The sequence below is a fragment of the Cyprinus carpio genome, chromosome A25 (assembly GCF_018340385.1).
Source record: "Cyprinus carpio isolate SPL01 chromosome A25, ASM1834038v1, whole genome shotgun sequence".
In the NCBI taxonomy this organism is placed as follows: domain Eukaryota; kingdom Metazoa; phylum Chordata; class Actinopteri; order Cypriniformes; family Cyprinidae; genus Cyprinus; species Cyprinus carpio.
The window spans coordinates 16491651-16518620 of record NC_056596.1 but is presented as its reverse complement, the minus strand read 5'-3'; the positions used below and the strand labels follow the sequence as shown (position 1 = coordinate 16518620).

At 35.0% G+C, this 26970-nt stretch overlaps 1 protein-coding gene across 1 annotated transcript; it reads left to right on the top strand.

Moving 5' to 3' along the window:
- Nucleotides 1–1392: 1392 nt before the first annotated feature.
- On the top strand, nt 1393–4311 carry LOC109074491 (achaete-scute homolog 1b-like). The gene has a single exon (XM_019090510.2). The coding sequence runs from the start codon at nt 1572–1574 to the stop codon at nt 2109–2111; it is 540 nt and encodes a 179-aa protein (XP_018946055.1). The 5' UTR covers nt 1393–1571; the 3' UTR covers nt 2112–4311.
- The last annotated feature ends 22659 nt before the right edge of the window (nt 4312–26970 follow it).

Sequence of the window (26970 nt, the reverse complement as noted above, 5' to 3'; positions counted from 1 at the left end):
GTGTGTGTGTGTGTGTGTGTGTGTGTGTGTGTGTGTGCAATGCTTGTTCACAATAATATAACACTAGGCTTTATTATGAAAAAATGTGCATAAATGAACAGTAAGCTACTATATTTATAAATAAACATTAAATTCAACCCTGTAAACAGTTGTCCATTGTTAGTGTAACTAATGTATTTACAAGCTGATCCTTATGATAATGTGCTAGCGATTAATTAGTTGATGAATTTCCAGGAGATGGAGCAAAGTACATTTCCAACAAGATTTTAAACAATGTTTTGGAAAGTAATGCAACTCTTTACCACTAGAGGGAGTAAGATTTCTGCCAATGCACCTGTTACTACTACAGTACTACTACTGCAGCCACTAAATAAAACGGCAGTCAGGTTTGTTTTCACTGTATTGTGTTCACTTTCAAACAGTGCATTTTTATTTATTTTTTTAAATAGAAAATATAAAAAAGTGAAACCTGTGCTAAATAAATAGATGACCGATATTCAGAAATGGCTTGTTATCCAGAGTGACACACTACCTGCAGGGCACCCGGCTGCATCTCTTCAAAGCGTTCAGTGCTAATTAGATCACTTACTAACTACATAACTAGAATTTCAACATATATTTCAAAATGGCCTTTTGTAAGTAACAAAGACATATTTTCGTTTCTTCTATGCTCTGAGACCACACTGTTTATTATTATTATGTTAAAGTAGCCTATTTTGAAAAACAAAAATCAAAGAAAAGTTATGTAAAATGAGTAAGTAATATTTAAGATTCCTAACTTAATCTTCTGCTGCTGTAGGTCACTAGTCAAATGTAAGCAAATTAGTGAGTTTGAGTTTGACCAGGTGAACTCGGTCAGGCTTTCTCCTCTCAAATCATGAAACTACAATCATCAGTTTGTGATCTGAATTCATGCATTTCTTTTCTTTCATAATAATAAATCAACATCAGTAACAGGATGTTCATTACACTTTTGAATCATGTATTCATGATCCAAACGCTTTTTACATGCTTTCTAATACATGTCGTATATCACACTTCTGTGTGGCGGTATTGGATGGGTGTTGGATTTAGCAGACCAAAAGAGGACAAATCTAAAGTGAACTCTTTCAAAGAATCACTGTTATATTCAAAAGCATCTATGCAGCCATTCGTCTTTTATTCCGCACATTTTGTGGTTTCTCATTCAGTTTAAAAGCGTACGGATCCACCAATGGGCTTTGAGGCTGCAGATATTGGGATGTAAATGAGGGCACAGCGCGTGCTGGCGCAGTGAAAGCGTCCGATTGTTTATTGAGCTCGCGGAGCCACGCGCCCGGCTCGCGGAGCGTCACCCTGAAGTGGGCGGAGTCTCGCGCAAGAAGCGTGCGTCTTCAAAGGGGGGTGGGGTGGGGTGTCGGACGCGTGTTGAAAAAGCCGAGAGCTGCCAAAGTTTGTAGCAGATCCGAGGGACAGCTAGACTCGGGCCACAATACTCCCGACCGAGCACGCGAAAGGCACGAGAGTCGTGCGTCGCTAGTTTTTTTGACAGTGACAGTGGATTTGTTGTTCGAAAAGATTTGCCAAAAAACATGGATACTGCGCAAAGTGCATGCAACGCGACCGTCATCCTGCAAGAATGCGCGCTCCCGAGCGCGAGCCAATCCAAGTCGAAGGTGCTGAAAAGACAGCGCTCGAGCTCACCGGAGCTTTTGCGCTGCAAGCGGAGACTCACGTTCAACGGGCTGGGCTACTCCATCCCGCAGCAGCAGCCTGTCGCGGTGGCGCGACGCAACGAACGCGAGAGGAACCGCGTCAAACAGGTCAATATGGGATTCCAGACGCTGCGCCAACACGTCCCGAACGGCGCGGCCAATAAGAAGATGAGTAAAGTGGAGACGCTCCGGTCGGCGGTGGAGTACATCCGCGCGTTGCAGCAGCTGTTGGACGAGCACGACGCGATTTCAGCCGCGTTCCAGCGCGGCGTTCCGTCACCGACGCTCTCCAACGCGTACTCGGCCGATCCCGAGTCGCCACACTCCTCCTATTCATCCGATGAAGGGAGTTACGAGCACCTGAGCTCTGAAGACCAAGAGCTGCTGGACTTCACAACTTGGTTTGATCGCTACTGATGAGATTTTACAATCCTCACCTGAACATTCCAGATTCACGTGACTGCTGGAAAACCCAGTTTATGCGTTTTGGAACGTGGCTGCTGGTTTATTTCTGGCGTGGTGATTTGTTGCTGGTCCAAGATGATCTTAGACCTGCTAGAATCCAGCAACTGTGTTCCCAAATAAACCTGGACTCTTGTAAACTTCACAGATGCTGCTTTGTCAACTCTATGGTCAGCAGTCTGGGACGCTGTGGCTTAATGGTTAAGCTGGAAAAGGTTGTAGGTTCAAACCCCAGTGGGGTCGATGAGCTTCTACAATTGTGAAACAAGTCACAACTGCTGGATTGAACACATTTCATAAGTGCAATTGTGGGCATGATATGTTTCAACTTCCCTAAGAATGTCGTGTTAAAGGGAATATTGATTATTACCTACAACCAACTACCAGGTCTGCTTAAGGACCAACGTTGAAATTTGTACAATAACTTTTTGTATTGTTAAAGATGAAGATATATTTTTGTAAGTGGAGCGCAACAGCCTCTTTGTGATAATGAACGCTGTTAGTTTGTTGTAATAATAATAACCGTTCCGTTTAGATCAAAGTTGTTTTTAACACTGGAGAAGAGTTGATCTGTCGATCTGTATTTATCAAAATTTTATCGTCTATAGATGTAGTTCTTCCTGTGATACATGGCGGACTTTTTCAATGCACTTGTCCATTTTTAGTAGTGTACATAAATGATTTTAACAAATATATTTTGTGGAAATGTTTTTATAAATAAATCTGCTCTATTTATACGTACATCGGTGTTTCTGGTTGATTTTCAAACCCCAACTCTAGATGCTCCACTCTTAAAAATAAAGGTTCTTTAATGGCATCGATGGTTCCATGAGGAACCTTCAACATGCATAGAACCTTTTCAAAGCACAAAAGGTTCTTTGAAGTGGGAAAATGTTTTTCACACCAAGAAAACGGTTCACTGGATGGTTCTTTTAGGAACCCAAAATGGTTATTCCATGGCTTTGCCTCTTTATTTTTAAGATTGAGATGATAAAACATCCCTGTGGATGTGGAAGAATCACAGAACGCCCCTTTTGTCTCTTTACAAAGACCTCCAAATGACACTCTACAGAGATGGGCTATTTCCACCCTTTCTAGGGATCATTTTGCAATGACAAAGTTGGGTCAGATTGGGCGATTGGTCTGTTTTTATTCTCAGTGTATAACCCCAGCTGAGTTTTTCAGCCCTTTTGAAGAAGCCATTTTGCCATTGTGCCTCCCCACAGGTGCCTTTATGCATTTGTCTATGTGTAATGACACTCCTTATTGTTAATAATTGAAATAATGATGTGAATTTCACCAGCAGGCTTTTACATTTCAAACAAGGCCAGTAAAAACTCAGAGACCCCATTTAATGATCTCTCAGTAGGCGGCCCATCTAGAGTTTTAATGGATGCAGCTCATGCATAAAAACTTAGATTAGTTTTAGTGGATGTAAAAGGCAAGATAAAGATCCATTAAGGTCGTCTAAAAACAGGCACATACTGATGCCCCCTATCCCATGCAAGGGGGGCACTGATGCCCCCTCGGCCCCCATAAAGAGTTTTCTAAGCAGGTGTGAGCCACGTGCCTGTGTTTGGTGGGACACATCTGCTCCACCCCATTGGCTAGCTGACGAACCCTCTCGGTTGGAGTTTTAAAAAAATAAGGGAGTGATTTATGACAGCAATTATTCATCTCTTTATGGATTCTTCTATATCTTTTAACGCACCAAAAGAAAAATATACTCAGCATTAATCACCTACTGGTGGGGTATTGTTTAATTCTGAAATATAGTTCACCTTCGCTGACCTTCATGGGGTCTGAAATGACACGTCACTGTGTTTAACGCCGGGCTGACTTCAGTTTCTAAGAGAAGGAACACTTGAAGTGTGATTTATGTCATGTTAGTGAACCGTGACTGCTGGATAGTCAAGTGCACCCCCAGGAAATTAGAAAACCTACGTGATTTTTCAAAAGAAAATGATTTCATCCAGATTAAGTATGAATAACCTGGAAAAATACATTTCTCACAAATATAATTTGCATAATTAGATCTAATTAACCAATGATTTGAATGTATGCACAGCTATTTACCTGTTATTGACCTCCAGCAAAGAAATAAGACCACAAATAAGCATGCAATATAATATAATACACTAAAAAATAATTCAACAAATAAATAAATACTTCATATATTACTTTTAAAAATCTATCTACTGTTAAAAAGACGATTATGTTCACAAAGGCTGCATTTATTTGATTAAAAATACAGTAATATTATGAAATATGATTATGATTTAAAATAATTGTGTTCTATTTGAATCAATTAAAAAAAAATGTAGTTTATTCCTGTGATTCCTATTCAGTACTCCAAGCTTCAGTGTCACATGATCCTTCAGAAATCATTCTAATATGCTGATTTGATAATCAAGAAACATTTCTGATTATTATCAATGTTGAAAACAGTTGTGCTGCTTCATATACAGGGCCGGATTAAGGTGGGCTCTATTGATACTGCAGCATTAGGCCCAATCCTGAAATAGGCCCAGATGAAAACAGAAGAGAATTTTCTGGAAGCTGAACAGTTTTCCTTTGCTATATTAACCTCAAAATAATTCTTAGAATGAAATTTGGAGTCTGACTTTCGGACGCCTATACACAGCATTACTTACTTATTATACAGTTACTATTATTCTATATTCTTTGCGCTGTGACGTTACTGACGTAACTATGGATGTTCATTTCGGTTATTTTTCCTAACCGACAACCATTTTTGTGCTGCACAAAATGAACCCAGACAGCAGAAAGCAGCATCCTATTTTTCTTTAGGCTTATTTTACAAAAGCACAAAGATTTTTTTTTTTCTTTTTTTATTGTGAATGTACACAAATAAAGGCAAAACTTTTTTTGTAGTAAAATCTGTTCCATTAAGTGTTATCACCATACCACGGTGATATTGGAACCTGAGTGAAGTAGGCTACATAATAAATAATAATTTGGCATTCAAATACATCACGAATATGGAAACATTTGATTTAGTGTCGAATGAGAGACCCAACATTGGTTTCAGTTTCGTTTTAGCCTAAATGAATTCTTTGGCTTGTCATTTATATTGCTATAGCTTTTCATTCTTGTTCTTTTCTAAATACTGTTAATTGAAAGGATTTGTTGTGGAGTGAGGGGAACTAAAATAGCCTAGCTACTGTATGTTTACAGTGTTTATTATAGCCTGTTTGTAAAGATTTTGCATCTGCATTAGGTCTGTTTCTGAATAAAATAATAAAACGCGACCTTTTTTCTTTTCTTTTTCTCTCTAAAAACATTTATATAGGATGTTAATCTCGAGTTGTTATGATAATACGTTGTTATTATTATTCATGTTCAGTAAAGGCTGGTTTTGTCGCTTCTTGGTCAGTCTGAGTGCGCATGTATGGTGAGTGTCGAATGCACATGCACTAATGCCCAGAAAAAATAGGCCCTTTTTGCGCTGCAGCATCAGGCCCAATTTGGTCTTAATCCGGCCCTGTTCATATATGGAAGCTATGATATTTATTTATTTATTTTTTTTTTTTCAAGATTCTTTGAGAGAGGTCAATTGAAAATAGAATGAAAATAAATCTTTTGTAACATAATAAATGTTTACTTTTGATCAATTTAATTTATCCATGCTGAATAAAAGTATATATATATATATATATATATATATATATATATATATATATATATACTATATATATATATATATACTTTTATATATATGTATATACTTTTATATACATATACATATATATATATATATATATATATATATATATATATATATATATATATATATACAACAGTAGTGTATATATAGTTTTATTTAGAGGTCTGTTAAGGGGCCCATGACAGAGTGATGCATTCAGCCACACCCTGCAGCACCTGTGTGGGCGGAGCCTGACCATAAACTAAACTGAGTGTGATAAGAATCCTGCCACTGTTGCTTGTAAAGTGATGAAAGTGGACTTTGTCTTGGCATGTAGTGGCTTTCCTCAGAAGGTAATCCCACCTGGGTCTGTTTTAATGGCCCTTTGAGCAATGTTTGATTTCAAAGCCTGGAGAAAGAAAGAAAGAAAGAAAAAATATTTAGAAATTTAGCTATGGGATGCTGTTCAGCTGAGATATTATTCGAGTAAAACTCGAAATTAATGTAGATTATGTAACAATTTGTTATTATAATACACCGATCACCTGTTGTTTCAGGTGTGTATATATATATATATACATTCATTCATACATTCATGGTTATCTCAATTCTATTTCTATTCTTTCCATTCCATGAACATGATAATTGTAGTGAGAACTGTTAGATATGTTGGATAAACTAGATTTAAACAAATGAAATATCTATTAATTGTGCAACCCTGTTACTGCTTGATTTCCATCATTTGATCATCTAATAGTTCTTAAAACCAAAACACACTGAAAGTGACAGCACTGTACCCCTTTAACAGCATAGTGAGAAGACAGTAAATAATTTAATTGCATTTTCTACATTTTTACGCAAATTGTAGCTTGACTGCTTTCAAGATCAGCCTTTCAACCCTATTCCCCTTCTCCCTCCTTCAGCTGCTCCAGCTAGAGCTCGCCACAGAACATGGATTTTTTTTTTATATGCCAGATGCCTTTCACCCTGTTACTAAAAAAAATAAAAAAAATAATTTTAGGCAAGTATAAACTCATATCATGGTGTTTATCACAAGCTCAAAACATAACCACACTGAGTGAGAACTTAATTTATTTTATGAGCTTAATTTAGTTTATGCAAAATTTGCAATCCTGATGTTTATTATTTTTGTTACATGTTTTGATTGTTTATTTTTGATGTTTATTTGGTGCAGCTGTGGCCTAATGGTTAGAGAGTCAAACTTGTAACCTGAAGGTTGTGGGTTCAAGTCTCAGGTCCGGCAGGATTTGTCAGTGGGGGGAGTGAATGTACAGTGCGCTCTTCCACCTTCAATACCACGACTGAGGTGTGTGTGTGTGTGTGTGTGTGTGTGTGCGCGCACTTGGATGGGTTAAATGCAGAGCACAAATTCCAAGTATGGGTTGCCACACTTCATTTTTTTTTATTTTTTTACTTTTTATTTAACAAAATCAGGATTCTAAACTTTGTATAGATGTGTCCCTAATTTTAGCAAATAACTTCATAGAAAGTGAATAAAAAATAGTTTATATAGTACTTATTTTGAACTGCTTATGGTCAGCATTTTGTAAAGGCTTCTAAAGGCACCTATTTCCACATTTTGTTGAATACTCTCTCTCTCTCTCTCCTTTTCTCTCTTCCTTTATGTATATATATATATATATATATATAGTATTAGATCATTGAACACTTTTTACAACATGGCAGGAAGAAATGTAAACTTTTCAATTGTTTTTTTGTGCAAATTGTAGCATTCAATGCTTTCAACCCTGTTACTAAAGTGTAAAAAAAAATTATTTAATTAACTCTATTAGCTAATCAATATCTACAAACTAGTATTTAAACACAAACTAGTTAACCCCTGCTGAGTAAGAGCTTAATTTAGGCTAAATATGCAACCCTGTTACTAGAAACCCTGTTGCCAAATCTGCTGTAGTTTTGTATTTTACATGTTATACATTTTGTCTATTTTTTGTCCTTTTTGTCTGTTTATTTAATATTTACTGCTCAATTAGTTAGGATTTTAAACTTCATTCAGATGTGTTCTAATTTTTTTCTAAAATGGCACCTATTTCTCAAATAAAAAAATAAATTTGGTATTTAACTTTTTTTTAAGTGTTTGTTACTATAGCTTCATGAATACCACATTTTTCTGTCCGAAGCTTTTGTTTTCTTCTCTTTTCTTGCGTGTTAACATCAGGGGCTCACAGCAGCGTCCCGCCATTCCATCCACGGATAAAACTCCTCTGCTTTCTGCAAAAGCCTCAGGATGCCTATAAATCCCAACAAAAACTCACAAGACTTCTGTCTTTAAGCAGGAGGGAGATAAAACTTGCTTGTCACTCAGAAAAAAGTTTGAAAATGCCAAGCCAACACTTTGACAGTGCTAAGCCGTCTAAACTTCAGACGACCTAACCGTGTCTCACAGAGCTGTGGACAGGGGGTTTGCTGTCATTTGCATGGACCATTGTACCACGCAAGTTTGGCTTCTCTCTCTTTTTTTTTCTGATGAGAGCCTTTTGGCCATTTACTTCCACCCTGGCTGGCTATTTGGAGCTGTGAATGGCCTTCACTCCAGGCCCACACAAAGAAGCCTTTGTGCCACAGCCGCACCATATTCATCATGTAATGCCTGTTAGACAAATCTGATTGGACGCTCCTGTCACTTTGATGTGTGTCCAGGGGGTGAGCGGTTTGGTAGTGGTGAATCTCACTCTCTCACCCGCTTTCTCTCTCAACCTTTCGGGCTAATATAGATGGGAGGTTCTGGTTGGGAGCCCCTCATTATGTGCCAGAGCAATTTCATAATTTCTTAAGTCGCAAAAAAAAAAAAAAGGGTGAGATGATTGACATTACTTTACTCGGGCTCGAACAAAACCCAGATTTGAGCTGAATAACGGATGAATGTGCAGAGCGTGGACTCAATTCAAACTATTTTAACCCCCCACCCCCCAACACACACACACACACACACACTTTATTCACCCCTTTTTCCCCTCTTTGTGGCTCTCTCACTCCTTTCAGCTTTTTATCCAGTTTTTTCCACCCAGCATTCCTGATTTTCGGGGTAATTCCACAATGACGGAGCTGCTAATTAAGGTTCATTAAAGCAGGGGGCTGCTAGACTTCTGATAGTGAGCTTATATCTGTCTAATGACTGTTGGAACTGGAACTGGACCCTTGTTGGGTTTGTTGTTCGCTGGATAAAGAACGAACCAGGGGGTCTGGTTGTCAGCTTTTGCACTGTGTGCTGCTTTCAAGTGGAATTTTTATGCTGCAGACTCCAAACTGAGTTTTCAGATGGCCTTCACACATGATACCATGGTGGCTGCTTAATGGCCCAAGCCAAAAGAAAGTGTCTAGATGTATTAATTCATTTAAAAGTACATTTAAATTGCACATTATACATAGAACGAATATGCTTCTTCTATAAATATATGTTTAAGTTCTGAATAAAAAACATGAGGTCTAAAATGTCAGGGTAGTACAAATTTCCAGATACCTAACTCATTTGATGTTTTATCAAAGTCCAGTAGTAGAGAGTGTGTCTCGGGGTTCTGGTGCTGTAAGGTCAGGGTGCTCTCTGCTCTAGGGTTTATAACAGTCCATCTAAGAATACTTCAGAATGACCATGGCACTCTTGTGAATTAAAAAGCCTTTATTATCAAATGGCTACATCCAAGATATCTAAAAACTCTGAAAACATTTGATGTTTTATTGACTTCTTAGAATAAGTATTATTATTGTTCCCTTTATCTGTCTTTAAGTAATAATTTGTTAACGGGTTGTGAAATGTCATGTGAAATGACTATCCTAAAACGTATTGATATCTATCAATTAATAATTCATTCAAAGATATATATACATACATTATTTTTAAATATAAAATATAAATCATATTATAAAAACAATATAAAAATATATAAGATATATTTTTAAATATATGTTATTGAGATTGAGATGTATTCAGTTACACAGACATGTATCAAGCTTGATGGTTTTCATAACTGGCTATTTGTCTTATAATTATATGACTTGGTATCTCAACATTTTTACTTTTTATGTTGTAATTATGAGTTTTTAATCTAATAAATAAGGCTTAGTATCTCATAATTTTGACCTTTTATCTGTAATTATGACAAAGAATTTTGACTTTTAATCTTATCATTTTGACTTAATATCTCTTAATTTACACTTAATGTATTGAGTTATCATCTCATAATTACAACAAAATTTAAACTTTTAATGTCTTAATTTTTATCTCATAATTATGACTAGTATCTCAAAATGTTGACTTTTTAACAGAATTATGACTTTTTTACTTATAATTATGTCTTAGTATCTCATGTTTTTTATCGTATAATTGACTTAATATATCTATAATAATTTAGACTTTTAGAGTCATAATTATGGCTTGTGCCATAATTGTTTTACCAATGCATGACTTACAGTACTGTTAGTGATCTGTTTGCATGAGCACGCACTGTATTTTGTACAGCAATGAAATCTGTTTTTGCGACATGTAGTGATTTGTTGTGTAATGTCAACCTGTGAATGTCAAATGTCAAAGTATTTCAACCTACTTTAAATGTCAACCTTATGTTTCCTCTCCCTGCTAAAGCGCCATATAATAAATGTCCAAATAAATCTCCTCACATGTCCGAACATGCCCAAAATAATTCACAAGTCAACCTGCTTATCACTGTGGCTTTTTTTACAAAACACTATTTTGTAGTTACGCTCACCATGACATAAATTTATCAGTAAGGTGCACACCTGTGTACAGCCACTGAAATAAATATGTATTCTCCATCGTGTTTATGCACAGAAACATAAATATAAAACATAAATCTGTATGAATTAAAACCTTAGATCATTTCACATGGTAAACTGGGCTATATTCTTAAAATGCCATTCCTTCTTACTGATAATGCCCCACATTGCTCTTTTCCCTTTTCCATTCTTGGCTTTTTGAATAATGTCTCAGCAAATAGGATTAGTGAGCACCATTTTGTGGGACTCTTTTCATTTCATTAGTTTGTGACCCCTCCAGTTAATTATCTTGATCTGGCCAAAGACCTGGCTTACTTTAACTGCCCTGAGTGACACAATGGCCAGAAACACACACACATGCACAAACAAATACACACAATAGTTAACACACCGAGGGTGAATGAATGGAAAGGCGAGAGAATGAGAGAGAGAGATTGAGTGTGGCATTGATCGCTATGAGAATCAGGTTGAATTGATGGGGAATCTTTTTTTGGAAGGAAGTGAAATGCCTTAATAAGCCTTTTGTTGAAATATGCGATTGTTGCAGATTGATGGAGTGCTCTTACTGACAAGGCAAAATGGCATTAAGCTGATTTTGGTGGAAAGAAAGAGAAAGGAATTAGTGGTACCTCCCTTGAAAAGGTAGAAAATAGCATTAAGCCACATGTTACCTGAACACAGGAAGTCCTTTTTTTGACTTTCATGATTTTTTCTGGTTAAACTGAATTTTTATATAACTCTCTGTAGTTTTAGCATTTGTTTTATAGCTTTAGTTTAGAGTGAACTTTAGTTTTAGCTTAAGTTGAACTAGTTTTAGCTTGAGCCTAAGTTTTAGCCTTTATTTTAGAATTAGCTTTAGTTTTAGCTTTAGTTGAACTAGTTTTAGCTTGAGCCTAAGTTTTAGCCTTTATTTTAGAATTAGCTTTAGTTTTAGCTTTAGTTGAACTAGTTTTAGCTTGAGCCTAAGTTTTATCCTTTATTTTAGAATTAGCTTTAGTTTTAGCTTTAGTTGAACTAGTTTTAGCTTGAGCCTAAGTTTTAGCCCTTTATTTTAGAATTAGCTTTAGTTTTAGCTTTAGTTGAACTAGTTTTAGCTTGAGCCTAAGTTTTAGCCTTTATTTTAGCTTTGGTTTTAGAATTAGCTTTAGTTGAACTAGTTTTAGCTTTAGCCTAAGTTTTAGCCTTTATTTTAGAATTAGCTTTAGTTTTAGCTTTAGTTGAACTAGTTTTAGCTTGAGCCTAAGTTTTAGCCTTTATTTTAGAATTAGCTTTAGTTTTAGCTTTAGTTGAACTAGTTTTAGCTTGAGCCTAAGTTTTAGCCTTTATTTTAGAATTAGCTTTAGTTTTAGCTTTAGTTGAACTAGTTTTAGCTTGAGCCTAAGTTTTAGCCTTTATTTTAGAATTAGCTTTAGTTTTAGCTTTAGTTGAACTAGTTTTAGCTTGAGCCTAAGTTTTAGCCTTTATTTTAGCTTTGGTTTTAGAATTAGCTTTAGTTGAACTAGTTTTAGCTTTAGCCTAAGTTTTAGCCTTTATTTTAGCTTTGGTTTTAGAATTAGCTTTAATTAGTTCAAGCTTAGTTTTAGCTGTAGTTTCATATTTAACTTCAGTTTCACTTTAGTTTTAGCTTTAACTTAAGTTTAAATCTACCTTTTTGTTTTAGTTTTAGGATTAGCTTTAGTTTACACCTAGTTTTAGATTGAACTTTAAATTTTAGTTTAATTTTAGTTTTAGGATTAATCTACATTTTAGCATTTGTTAGCATATTTTTTACTTTAATTGTAAATGTATTTTTAGCTTTAGGCTATTTCTTAGCCATCATTTTAGCTTTTTGTTTTAGCTTTGGATTTCGAACTAGCTAAAGCTAATTTTTATATTTATCTTTAGTTAAACTATAGTTTTAGCTTTAGCTTATGCTTAAGCCTTAGCTTATATGGATTTGCTTTAGTTTAAGCTGTTTTAGATTCATCTTAAATTTAAACTATAGTTTTAGCTTTGGTCTACATTTTATCCTTTATATTAACTTTGGTTTTAGAATTAATTTTAGTGCAAGCTTTTAGCTGTAGTTTCAGATTTATCTTTGGTTTAACTGTAATTTAAGCTTCAGTTTAAGCAATAACTTTTATTTTAGCTTTAGTTTTAGGGTAAGCTTTAGTTAAACTTAGTTTAGGCTCAAAATACAAACTTTGCATCCAAAAGTTTACTGCTTTAGTGTTAGTTTTAGCTTTAGCTTTACCTTAAGCTTAGGTTTATAGTGTTAGATTTAGCTTTACCTTAGCATTAGCTTTAGCTTCAGCTGTAGGTTAGCTTTAATGTTAGTTTTAGCTTTAATGTTAGTTTTAGCTTTAATGCTGTGGTTAGTTGAGAAACAATCTTTATTTTAGATATAGGTGAATGTTTAACATAAAACGACATAAAAAACTATTTTGAAAATGTTTCTGTCTCTCTACTTCAAAATTTCACATTATACTTGCTGTTTCTTTGTAATTGTTTGAAATAAATCCTATGCCATTTTTTAGTGTACTAAAACCTGAATGAACACTGAATGAATGCTGGTTTAGAGCATTTCACCTGAAGGGTTTCTCTCTTTCTTCGTCTCTCTTTCTCTTCTGCACCTGTCTCTTCAATGCTTAGCTATACAAATCCTCTCTTATTTGTTCACTCTGTTGATGTTTGCAGAGAGACGACTTGAGTTTGCTCTCTGCCTCATATGCAATATTAAAAACAAATGCAATCAAATCCAATCCATTTGCTGACTATGACCTCTATTGTGGCCAATAAACATTTCGTATGGAAAGAGGAGTGAAAATCTCTTAAAATGGTTTGGGAGGAAATACTAAAATGGTCTGTTTTTCAACTTTTTTTCTCACTGGAAGCCAGAATAGTCTAGTCTGTCTGGCTATGCATGTAAAGAAAGTCGTCTTTTTGTTCCAACTGTGGCTGAGAGCCAAAGTCTTCAAACATACCCACTCAGCGCCCTCCACAAACCAACATCCAGCAGCCTCCACCCCTCGCCCCAACCAGCCCAGACCACCGAGCTGAAAAAGTGCTTCAACACAGGAGACGGCCATCATTTAAAAAGCAGGTGTTTTGAGTTTTAAAGACATTTCCAAATGGACATCCTTTTACCCGTGAGCTGCCGCTGGTTGAAGTAGACAGTTGGCCAATCAGCGTATTGAACAATGGCACACTAGCTCTCAGAATAATGCTGGCCATTCGGATTGATTGTGCCTCATTTGGGACTGAAGTGTGGCTAAGCCTTCTTTCAGACTACGGTCAGGCCACATAATTGTTAATCTGTGAAAAGTGTTCATTAAATATGACAGTGAGAGTCTAAAAAGACAGAATTACGCCTATTAGTACTGCAAGTATTGAAGAAAAGTGCACTCTGCACTTTTTTTTGTCATTGAAATGTTGCACTTTGACATGTTTGACTCTCAAGAAAAATTAAATAATGGTAATTCTGAGGTCTGTTTAAATTATTACATATGTATTTTTGAAGAAATGTTATATATATATATATATACATATATATATATATATATATATATATACAGTATATATGGTAGGATTACCATGTTACTAATTTTATTAATTTTTTTCTTGAGTCAAACATGTCAGGGAGATGCAATTGCCCTCTCATTACAAAAATATAAGATATATCTTTGAATAAATTAATAGATAGGCCAAAAATATGACTCTTACACCACTGATCCAGATGTTACTGATAGAGCTTAAATTGTGTTGAAAATATTGCCAGGTTCAAAGTAAGTCAAACTTTCCTTCCGTGAGCCAGACATTCCTTCATGATCCCATTTATCTGAGGCTGGAGGGTTTGATTAGATATTGGTGAGCTTTTGTATGTCTTCACTAAGACGGGTCAAGCCCATCTCCAGGGGGTTATGGGTAATAAAAGATAAAACACCATTTTCCCTCTAGGTTTGCTCTCTATTGCTCCATTATGACTGGCCGTAGTCCAAAACCTGACATCTAAGCCAGTCTCAGCTAATGTTAACTTCATTCATTGTTGTGATATAAACAGCATTATATGTTTTTGCAACGGTATAATGATTGTTTGGTTAAGCAAGAGATGAGTGTTTTAGATATTACTGTTCATTTAGTTTCCTGATGGATGGGCGTAGAAACCATTAACTGACATTTTTCAGTTAATCCTGGATAATCGTTACTTTTTAAAGATCCACACCTTCCAGTCCTCCGCCTCGGGACGAATTCCACCCGTCTGATTGTGGTTGGAGTTGGAGGAAGTTGTTGTCTGTTGTTGGCGGCTGTTTAACAATCAACATTAAAGTGAATTATCTGTTTTAATTCCAGAGACGGAGCCGAGAAATCCAGAACATCCATTACAACGTTATTTATAAAACACATTTCATATACAATGCTAATTCAAAGTGTCTTAAAGGAACAGTTGACCCAAAAATTTGCTGAAAATCTACTCACTGTTAGGCCACCCAAGATGTACTGTTTCTTCATGAAGAAATGTAGCATTATATCACTTGCTCACCAGTGGATCCTCTGCAGAGAATGGGTTATATTTTGTTAAATATGTTATATTATGGATTATGGACTCGTATTTTGAAATAAAAAAAAATTATATAAATATAAATATATTGAAAAATTAAATATAATTATAATATATTAAATATAATAATCAAATTTAATTGAATTTATTTAATATAGAATCAAATTTAATTTCAGATGTCAGATATGTTCACAGCGTGAAAGATATACTTTTATCCTACTTACTTCTAAATAATTCCACATTTGTCCCTCTGTTCTTTCAGAAGGTCCTCAGTCAGATTCCTGAGTGTCAGATGTCAGATGTGTTCACAGCGTGAGAACTGAAGCGCTGATCTGGAGACTGTACTCAGTCAAAGCTGTCACAGCAGGAGCAGGCCGTTCAGTTACAGGAGTTTGTTCTTCTCATAACTGTCACTGTGCTGTGATGAAGTTAACGTGATCAGTCAGATTAGAGTCAGACCTGAGCTGAAGACTGAGACATTCACATGAACGCAGCAGGGTTACTTTCTTACTGTAGTTTAGACAAGAATTAAACTCACACGATTGGTTGAGCCAGAAGTTGTGAGTTAGGCGGCTAAACCAGAAACAAATGTTTTGCTTGTTTTTGTCACTGTACATTCAACTGAGATAGGAAAAATGTATATTGTAACACACACACATAAAAATGAACTTCACCTTTAAATGTATGGCAGCAAGAAGCATGTTATCAGTACAATCACCTCAAAGGACACTAATATATTTGCATATTCCTATGTGGATCATGCAAATGCATATAGCAGCAATCAGCAAATCCTTTTGTATGTTAATATTGACTGACTTTCTCTTTTTTTGTGGAGTTACACAAACGTGACAAATAGCGAGAGGAATTCCAGACCTGCAGATAAACAGCCTGTTTGTTTCTTGCCGTATTCACTTACCCGCGGTTTAGTTTATTTAGGTTTTCATAATTGAAATCACATTCTTGGACGCTCTTGAGCAAAGCAAATTATGCTAATGACTTGACTGCACTGAATGCGGATCGTGGCCCAGAATTCATTAGGAAGCCATATTGCGTGTGTGTGTCTGTGTTTGTCAAAGAGAGATCACACTGATGCTAGATGCTGTGTGTGTGTGTGTACCTACTTAACCATATTTTGAGGACAAATTTGTACCCAAAAGTGAGCTAAACCTGACAAAATCTCCAAAAACCTCCTTTTGGGGATGTCCTCATTTGTAAAACTGGTTTAAAAATAAAGTAAACAAAGGTATTTTTTGTTGTTTGTTTTTGTTGAGATGCAGTAAGTTGCAGTAAGTTTTCTGTAAGGTGTAGGGTTTGTGTGTGTGTGTGTGCGTGTGTGTGTGTGTGTGTGTGTGTGTGTGTGTGTGTGTGTGTGTGTGTGTGTGTGTGTGAAAGGCACCATCTGCTTGCTGTGACAGTAATGAAGTGAGGGAGATTGCAGGACAATGGCTCAGTCTCTGTGAATGAAGCGGTGGGCGTCTCAGCCGTATTTCTCCTGCTCTGCTCAGGATGGCTTCACTCTGTCTCTCTGTGCTGGCATCTCTCAAACACATCCAGCTACAGGTAATACAACACACACACACACACACACACACACTGTGTATGGGGATGTACCACAGACTTCTATTGATTTATATAAACTAACTATAATTGTTTTTAAATTAATTTCTTCTAAAATAAGTTATTTTGTTTATTTATAATAAATATAACAAATAATTTATATAATAATTCATATAGTAAATTAATTAAGTTTATATATTTATATATAACCAAAACCTTACTTCTAAAAGAAGGGTTTTGCTTTTTTTATATAATAATAAAAAGTGTATTTACTTCACAAATCCGGTTTACAATGATTTAAATTATTCAGTTATTATTAGTTTAAATATAAATAAATGATTCAATGAATAAAATGTAATTAATTAAGTGTAATGTAATTTACTGTAAATGTAATAATGTATTGAAAAACTAAAAAATTAAATATTTTATAATATAACACAAAAGGAAAGATAAAGTCACTCATGTGATTCTGTAATTATTTAATTATTATATTAAAAGCTATTAATTAATTTTTGTTTTAATTTGTATATTTATGTCCAAAACCCATCACTGAAAGGGTTTTTCATTGTGAATAATATTTAAAAATTTTACTTTACAAATCCTGTTGACAAATAAAAAAAAAGAAAATATGCATATAATATAATATAATATAATATAATATAATATAATATAATATAATATAATATAATATAATATAATATAATTTAATTATTAAGGTATATGGTCTCTCAATAAATAATTAGGTCATAAAAATGCATATGCAATTCTTAATATTTATTATAGAATAAATATTTGGATTGATAAAATTGTTAATAAAATTGCCAATAAAAAGCCTTTATTAACCATGCTTAAATTGTTTTTAATAATAAAAAAACTGTAAAAAAAATAAAAATAAAATAAAGAAACAAACAAACAAATTAATTAATTTAAAATAATTATCATAATAAAATAAGATATAATATCCACAAACATAATAACCCACAAATAAATGATCACATAAAAAAATAAGGGCAGCTGTGGCCTAATGGTTAGAGATTTGGACTTGTAACCAGAAGGTCGCAGGTTCGAGTCTCGGTGCTGGAAGGAGTTGTAGGTGGGAGGGATTGAATGAACAGCGCTCTCTTCCACCCTCAATACCCATGGCTGATGTGCCCTTGAGCAAGGCACTGACCCCCCAGTTGCTCCCCGGGCGCTGGATATATAGCTGCCCACTGCTCCGGGTGTCACAGTCACGGTGTGTTCACTTCTCACTGCTGTGTGTGTGTGCACTTGGATGGGTTAAATGCAGAGCACCAATTTCGAGTATGGGTCACCATACTTGACAAATGTCATGACTTTCACTTTCATTAATATAATATAATGTGTATGTAAAAGGGAAAGCATCTCTAAATATAAAGGTCATTAAAACTGCATATGATATTACAATTTCTTAAGTAAATGTAAATGTTCCCTCCTACCATATATGGGATCTTTTGAAACTTTTCATCCACTAGGTGAAAATCGTGAGTCTGATCATTTAGGAAAATTACAACACCTCTGTCCTCAACAAGCCACACGGTTAGTGGCATCATTCCTTGACGCTTATAAAAGAAAGATCAGGTCATGTAAAGTCAACTGCACATTTGCTTTTCTCTTTCAGAGCTCATTCAGGGAGTGAAGAACGACGTCAACTGACTGTCAAACTCCAGCAAACCGAATGCTCAGGATATCAATTCTCACAAGAGAGGTGCTGAGTGACACCTGCGCCTGAAGCAAAACAAACAGCTACACTGGCTCTTTAATGCCAATATAATAACAGCCTATAAGAGTCGAATCAATGGCTGTCTGTGCCAAATCCACAGTAAAGTGAAATTTACATAGAGATCTCAACTGCTTCATGTGTAATGTGATTCTGTTAGTTCACAAGAAAGGGGAACAATCACTTTTGGCAGTAGTTGACAGCATGAGCAGTTTGCATCAGTCAGCAGTTCAGTTAAATGATGAAGACATTTGCAAATATTATTCATAAATATGCAAAGTACCTTTGAGTGACAGTTATTTTCATATATAGTGGGCTGTTCATAAGTTTGTGAGGGTTTATTTATTTATTTATACATACATTCCATAGTTTAAAAGTAATACATTATATATTGTTTAAAAGTTTGTGCTCAGTAAGACCTTTAATATTTCATAAATTAATACTTTTATTAGGCAAGAATGCATTCAATTCATCGAAAGTGACAGTAAAGACATTTATAATTTTACAAAAGTTTTCTATTTCAAATAAAAGTTTTTCAATTTTCAAAGAATCCTGAAAAAAATGACTATTAATTGTTAAATTATTATCATTATTAATAAAATATTGCTTTGTCATTTAATATTATTATTATTAATACTGATTAATATTATGATAAATATTAATAAACATTAAGCATTATATTAAGCATTATTCCACAAAAAATATTAAGCAAAATAATAATAATAACTAGATGTGTAAAGTTTGTGAACAAGCATGATTTAGCAACATTGCTAACATAATTTAACATGTTTTTAGCATGTTGTTAACATATTTTGCATGTTGTTAGCATGTTGCTAACAAGTTTTAGTTTGTTGTTAACATATTTTGCATGTTGATAACATGTTTCTAAAATAATCAGCATTTTGCTAGCATGTTTTTAACATGATTAACATGTTAACATGATTAGCACATTGTTAACATGTTTTTAGTATGTTGTTAACAAGTTTCTAGAATAATTAGCATTTTTCTAGCATGTTTTAGCATTATTAACATGTTGTTAGCATGATTAGCACATTGCTAATAAATTTTAGTATTTTTAACATTGTTAGCATGATTAGCACATTGCTAACATGTTTTAGCATGTTGTTGACATAATTAACATGTTATTAGCATGTTGTTAACATGTTTCTAGAATAATTAGAATATTGCTAGTATGTTTTAGCATGATTGACATGTTGTTAGCATGATTAGCACATTGCTAACATATTTTAATGTGTTTTTAACACGATTAGCATGTTGTTAGCATGATTGGCACATTGTTAACATGTTTTTGTGTTTTGGCATTTTAGCATGTTGTTAGTATGTTTCTAAAATAATTAGCATGATTAACATGCTGTTAGCATGGTTAGCACATTGCTAACATGTTTTAATATGTTTTTAACATGATTAGCATGTTGTTAGCATGATTAGCACACTGCTAACATGTTTTAGTATGTTGTTTAACATTAACTTGCTCTAAATCTGCACGTCCCTGTACACACAAGCATAGGTCAGTCTGGCCTTGCTGAACAATCTCATGCATCCAGATCCTTCAGCTTCCGTGTTGTTTGCCATTTTCTGTCCTCGTGCAGACAGCCACGCTAACCTCCCGAAGAAAGCTCGTTTGCATTTTCCCTCTGCTTTTAGAGGCGCAGCGCTGCTTATTAGCTCTCCTCGCCTTTAAAGACGCCTTTTCTCTGGAAGATTTGAGACAGCGTCTCTCTCTTATGAGCTGAAGGATAAGGCTACTGTTATGCAAATGACGAGTCCTGCTACTAATAGGGTCTTTACACCAAAGATTTTAATTCCCTTTTTCAGTAAATGGGTGCAAGTAGAAGTTTTCTCTTTTTTTTCAATGGCCAAACAGGATAAATACATCAGTCTTTTGCGTCGAGGGAGAGGTTTGAAGGTGGCAGGGCTTGCGTACTGTAGAGTGCAAATCTGGACTCTTTTGAGTTTGTTTAGGGGACGTTTAGGGGGGCATCAGCGTTTTGCAACAAAGACATAATGAGCTTATTCATTCGAGGCTGTTTTCAAGAAGAGAAACAATGTTGTAGATGTCTAATATGATACAAGAAACATCTTGTATAGGTTCCTGGTCTATTACAAGTAATACGTGCAGAATATAAAGCGCAAATTAAGGTTTTGAGGGAACCACCACTTGCAGGAAAATACTGTGGTGAAACCATGGTACAGCAGTTAATGTTACATGATACATTACAGAAATAACATACTTAAGTGTGAACTGAATGTAATGCTTTCAGATGCTTGACTGCAATTAAATAAAATAAAAATTATTATAGTTTAAATTGATATTAAATGCAGTTAGTTGAACTTAAAAGTGCTTTTTTGACTCTAAGCAGGACTACAGTACATCTCTATATGTAATTTCATAATGACTTCTATTGTTTTTGAAATATGACTGTACTGCTGAATGAACTGTCAAGCATTTACGATAAACTAAAATATATGTTAATGTCATTTCTGTTGAAACTTGTATGTCACATATTTAAATAAACATGCAATGTAATTTAGTATATTTAAATTATAAAAAACTTCAACACCTGTATGTTCACAGAGTCACACTGTTTTCACTTTTTGTGGGAATTAACCTAGTATTGTAGGGAAGCATTTAAACATCTAGTGTAGTAAGAATAACTGAGCCAGCTAATAGTCAAAAAAACATCGGCAGGTGTTAAGTAATTAGCGCGCTTCTCCTCACTGGAGTCTGCTAACGTGGATGTGGCGGGCAGGTTGGCTCATGTCTCATGTGAAGCGTTACAGATGGGGATTTCTGGGAGGAGAAAGTTCCCGGGGTCCTGCTTTCGTGACTGCAGGTATAACTCTGTTTTGTTGAAATTCCTTTGTGCGTGTCTCGCTGCAGGGAGGAATCTCATTTGAGAACGATAAATAATTCAGATTAAAGCCAAGTAAAGGATTTTACTGAACTTGTTATAATGTAAAGCAATATTATTACATAAAGAGCAAGACATAAGAAGCAAGCGTCTCGATTCTTGGATGATGCTGGTTAGTTGTTTGTGTGCTGGTTTGCCCAGAGCTGTGTTAAAGCGTGACTAATGTAAAGAACAGCTCACTGCACATATGAGCAAAAATGATGCACCTTAGCTGTCCCGTCTTTCCTTTAGGTAGGAATTTGCTCCCTCCGTCCCTTCTAAGGATTTCTGTATGATGGTATCTGACAGCTCTGTCAAGCAGAAGAAAGCTCTTGGCTAGCCTGACTATAGTTGCTTCACAGGCCTAGCATGGTGACAAAATAGTTAGCAAGGCCTAACAGGGGAAACGGATGAAAGGGATTTAAAAAAGAAATAATACTAAAACATTGTGGCAAACTTCTACCAATAATTATTTTGAAGAATTTAATTGTTTTAAAGAGGCTTTATCTTTCCTCATTATGATATCATGATAGTTGTACTGTACCACCTTGGCATTTTGTTTTCATGCCACCCTAAATAAATAAATACATATTTAATCAGAAATCTAACACATAATCATTATAAAACATCACCTGTCGTTACACATTAAGCCAGACATTAAAAAACAATAATAATGTCACCAACCCAGAAGATAGAAATAAGCTCATACACACAAACAAAACCCTTGTTTAAAAAAGTGCTTAATTCTATACTGTATGTGCACTTGTAGTGTTCTTCAAATCCAAAATATTAAATAACAATCAAAGTATATTATAATTATTTTATCTGTAGTGTGTTATTCAATACTACATTTAAAGTTTATATATTTTTAATTTACTAAATTGCAATATCTGATGAACTGCCTTTAACTGTCATTTTGTATTATTGACACACTGTTTTCCCTAATTACAGTTTACGCAATCTTTTTTGTTAAAATCAATATACAAATTCACAACTTCAAAACTTCAAATATTAAAGTTTATATATTTTTAATTTGCTAAATTGCAACTTCATCACTTCAAATGTGTAATTACAAATACATTTAAATACATGACAAACAAGTTTCAATAGAAAACACATATTTTAGGTTACTAAATGCTTGTCAGTACAATCAGAAGTACAGATTAACCATATTTCAAAGACAATTGAAGTCATTATGAAATGACATTTAAAGATGTACTTAAGTGGGTCAAAAAAGCACTTTAAAGTTCATCTAACTATAAACTATAATGCATTTTCATTTAATTGCACTAAACAGACAGTTAAGTGTCAGAAAACATTGCATTCAGTTCACACTTCAGAATACTCCTTTTAAGTGTATTATTTCCTTAAGTGCTTTTTTGAGTTTTTTAAGAGTGTGTTACAAGCAATCAACGGTTCACTGACTCTCACGACTGACAACACTTAACATCAACATCCTCAAACATTTTGGCCATTTTAAATAGCTATTGTGGGAAGTGTCTGCTTGATACGTAATGAATATTCTATGATAATGCATGTGCTTGCATCAAAGTCACTTATAAGAAAGAGTCCCCACATATCAATAAACTGAATATCTGACTCTCCCTTCATACCTGTATCTCCTTCTGATTTCATCATGAAGTCAAAGCTCATTTCTCAAACATAGCTGAGGGCTGTTGGCTGTTTAACACTGACAGCAACTCTGCCATCCTGTATTTATTACTACACATACGAAAACTCTGCAGCGCTGCATTGTGTGTGATGTTGTTGTAGTTTCAGGCATAGAGCTACAGTTATATATAGACTCAACAGTCTCTTCCACACCGCATTCTGTTTCTTTCAACAAGCTGACATCTTTTATTCACTAGATTACACAAGTACAACATAAATTCAAAACATATTTTTATGATCACTAATATCTAGGGCGTGTTGAGTCTCTAAGATTAAGATTTATTGTGAAACACGTAATTTCGAACACTTAGAAACTGAATAATACACCTCTTTTCAGCAAGCCTCACAATCTGGAGTATCATTAACATGGTGCTGAGTTACAAGTTTAGAAAGTTTAAGGTTAGGGGTTTGTTCAAAACAGCAAAAGAATGTTTCTATTGACTGCTGACTCCTCTCTCTGCTCTGTCTAAAGGCATTGACTGTGCTGATGTCTGTTTGATAAGAGAGCAGATCATATCTCTACAGTAGCTCATTGCTGTCCAAAGTGACAGGACAGTGAATGAGACGTGACCTGGAGGGCAGGACAGAGGCACAGGAATGAGTTAATGAATACAATATCAAGGAAAATGGGAAACAAACAACATACATACTTATACATATGATTTATTGCAGTTTTCAGTTTTATATATATATATATATATATATAGTATATATATATATATATATATATATATATATATATATATATATATATATATAATATCTATATTATTATTATTATTTTTATTTTTTATTTTTATGAGCAGGTCACCCTTAATTGAGACTTATTTTTTTCAGGGGTGACCTGCTCATGAGCAGGTCACCCTATAAATATATATTAATATTTAGTATATAATATTACATCATTTGTTACATATTACACAGGTCACCCTTAAATGAAAATTTTAGTTTTTTACTCACCAAGTGGTCTGTACAAGTCAAACCTGCATGATTTTTCTTCTGAGGAACACAAAAAGGCATTATGAAAGTGAATGGGGACTGAGACTGTCAAGCTCAAAAAATGACCAAAAAGCAACATAAAAGTAGCACAGAAGTGGTCTGTACAAGTCTTCTTAGGCCATAAGCCATTCAGAAACATTCGGAAAAGGACACTGTTGTACTAGGTATGACATCCATCACATGTCACTGGTTCTCACTTCTCACATCTTCCCCAATCAACACTGACGTAAAAACTGACATGAGTGAGAACTGAGAGCAATGGTAAATAACAGTGAATAACAATTTAACTGTCAGGTATGTTTGTCATGCAGTTCTTTAGAAGACTTGGAATATAGCCAAACCATGCTCCTTTGGAAAATTGCACAAATGATAACATTCTCTGCAAAATGCAAATGTGAGATGAAAGCACATTTGCCATTTTAACTTACTTCTATAAGTCTTTGGGCTCTTTTATTTAGACTTGTGCACGAACATTCTGTTGCGCAAGTGCTGCTGCTGTATCAGGTGCGATACCGAGCAAGTTTACTACTTCAGAAAAGCCATACAAATGTTATGTGATGCAAATGTGAAAATGTATTAGTTCACAAGTAATTTTATTTAGGTTATAACATAGAATTGGGCAATAGGGGTGTGGGAAATTTTTTTACCGTTTTTTTTTTTTTCAATTCACAAATATAATTTTTTTCTCTCTAATTTTCTAAGGGCCCTATTTTAACGATCTAAACGCAAAGTGTAAAGCGCATGGCACAGGTGCACTCAGGGCATGTCCAAATCCACTTTTGCTATTTTAACGACGGAAAAACGGTCCGTGCGCCGGGGCGCATTTTTGGAATGGGTTGTCCCTATTCTCTTAATGTGTAATGGGCGTAACGTTCAGTGCACCAATCAGAGTGTCATCTCCCATTCCCTTTAAGAGCGAGATCGCTCGCGCCAGGATGGATCGCTATTTACATGGCGGAATTTGTTGGCGGAAAAGCTGAACGCTTCTCAAGCGAAGAAACCGATCTGCTCATGCGTGAAGTTAAAGCACGCAAGCAGATCATCTATGGGACAAGCAGGAATCCACCAAAGCTCTGCGCGACGAGTCAGTTAATATATATGTGTGTGTATTGGCACGATTGTTCAATTAATTCGCCAATTTCATTCATCATTATAAGTAGTAATAGGCTGAATTGCAAATAAGTAGCCTTATTCTAATACACGCAATGAATATCCATCATTACATTTTTAGATTTATGTAGCCTACACAATAATATTATTTTACACTGTAATCCTTTTGTTTTTAATATTTGGCATTTTTGTTTGATGCATTCCTGTGTGTAATAAGCAAAGTCAACGCGCACTGTGCTCTTTAAATAACAAAAAAATATATATTGCACCATTGACTTTAGACTTTAGACCAAGTTTGAGTTGGTCTATGGCGCAGTCTATTTTCAGGTCCTTAAAATAGCAATGCTCCCGAACACACCTCTTTTTTTAAACCAGCACGCCCATGGGCTCACAAATGGGCGCAAATGCATTTGCTAATTAAACGACGTGGCGCTGGACGGGAAAATGCGAACACCGCCGGACTGAAACTAGCAAACACACTTGCGCTGCGCCTTGCGTCGCATTGCGCCGGATGTATGATAGGGCCCTAAATGTTTGTTAATAAGATGATGTTAAACCATGAACCAAGGGGCGCCGTATCTGCGGGAAAGGCTATGATGATTCCAAGGGCCTGACGAGGGAGAGAGGGCCCAGATCGCGATCTACGAATCTGCCCCCCCCTGAGCGATGACAGCGGTGTCTCAGGCAGGCTAGAGTAAAATAATAACATGATTACAAGTTGTGTATAATTTCAACTACTTTATTAACTAATAGTAGCTGCTGTTCAATTTACATACTTGTACTCTCTTCTGAACTCTTCCCTCTCTTCATTAAATCTCAAGGTGGAGGGTTGCCAGATTTTACAAAAATTTTTTTAGAACAAGTCCCTTTGATTTTTAATTGAATCACGACCCCAATAATTGATTTGATTCAAATCATGAGATTACAAAAGATTCCACCCCTACTGGGCAAGGGACCGTATAAAAGTAAAAGCCATTTTTGTATCTTTTTTTTTTTTTGATCAACTTTTTATTTTTTTTATTTTTAACAAACAGGGAAGGGGGAGCAACAGACATACCATCAACAATTCACAATCTGAAAGAGACAAAAAAAAAAGTTTTCATTCCTTTACATACTCCAAAATGTCAGATGAAAAACATTGCCATGCATCAATAGTCCCAGGCCTAGCTCCATTCAATCGTGCCATTGTACATTCAGAGGATTCACAGCCAGGATGTTCTGAAATAGAATCTTTTTAATCTTGTTGTCACTGAGGAAAAAAGGTTATAGCGGTTTGGAACAACAGGGGATGAGTAAATGACAGTATTTTAATTTTTTAGGTGAATTATCCCTTTCAAACATGTCTTTTTCCATGAACTGATTGGCAAGTGTAATTTTAGACACGTTTCTGTCAAGGTTTTAGCTGTCTGAAAAGAATCTTGCTGAAATTTCAATCAGATACACTGATAACTTATCTTTGAATCTAAATAACTGTAATGGGGCACGCATAGATCTGGGGTCAAACAGTGATTTTTGTTACCCTAGAGATGTGCCAAATTCCTTGTTAGAGTAAAGATCAAATGCGCTAGCTTTAGTTATGACTCCCCCAGGCGTCTACTCAACTGTAGTTATCAATCAGTGAGAGCATGTCAAAGAGAAATGACTGTTGATGGATGGCTTTCTCCTCTGCGCATACATTAATACTTCTGTGAGAACTCAGATTCAGTTGATTTATGTTGTGGTCAGTAAGATAATATTACTAATTCAAAAACAAACAATACAATATATAAATAATATTAATAAGTTTAAATCAATACAAAAATGAAAACAAAATCTTAAACCAATAGTCTTCATGATCATAATGAAAACAA

Excerpts from the sequence above, each read along its gene's own strand:
- LOC109074491 (XM_019090510.2), top strand. The coding sequence starts at position 1,572 with ATGGATACTGCGCAAAGTGCATGCAACGCGACCGTCATCCTGCAAGAA.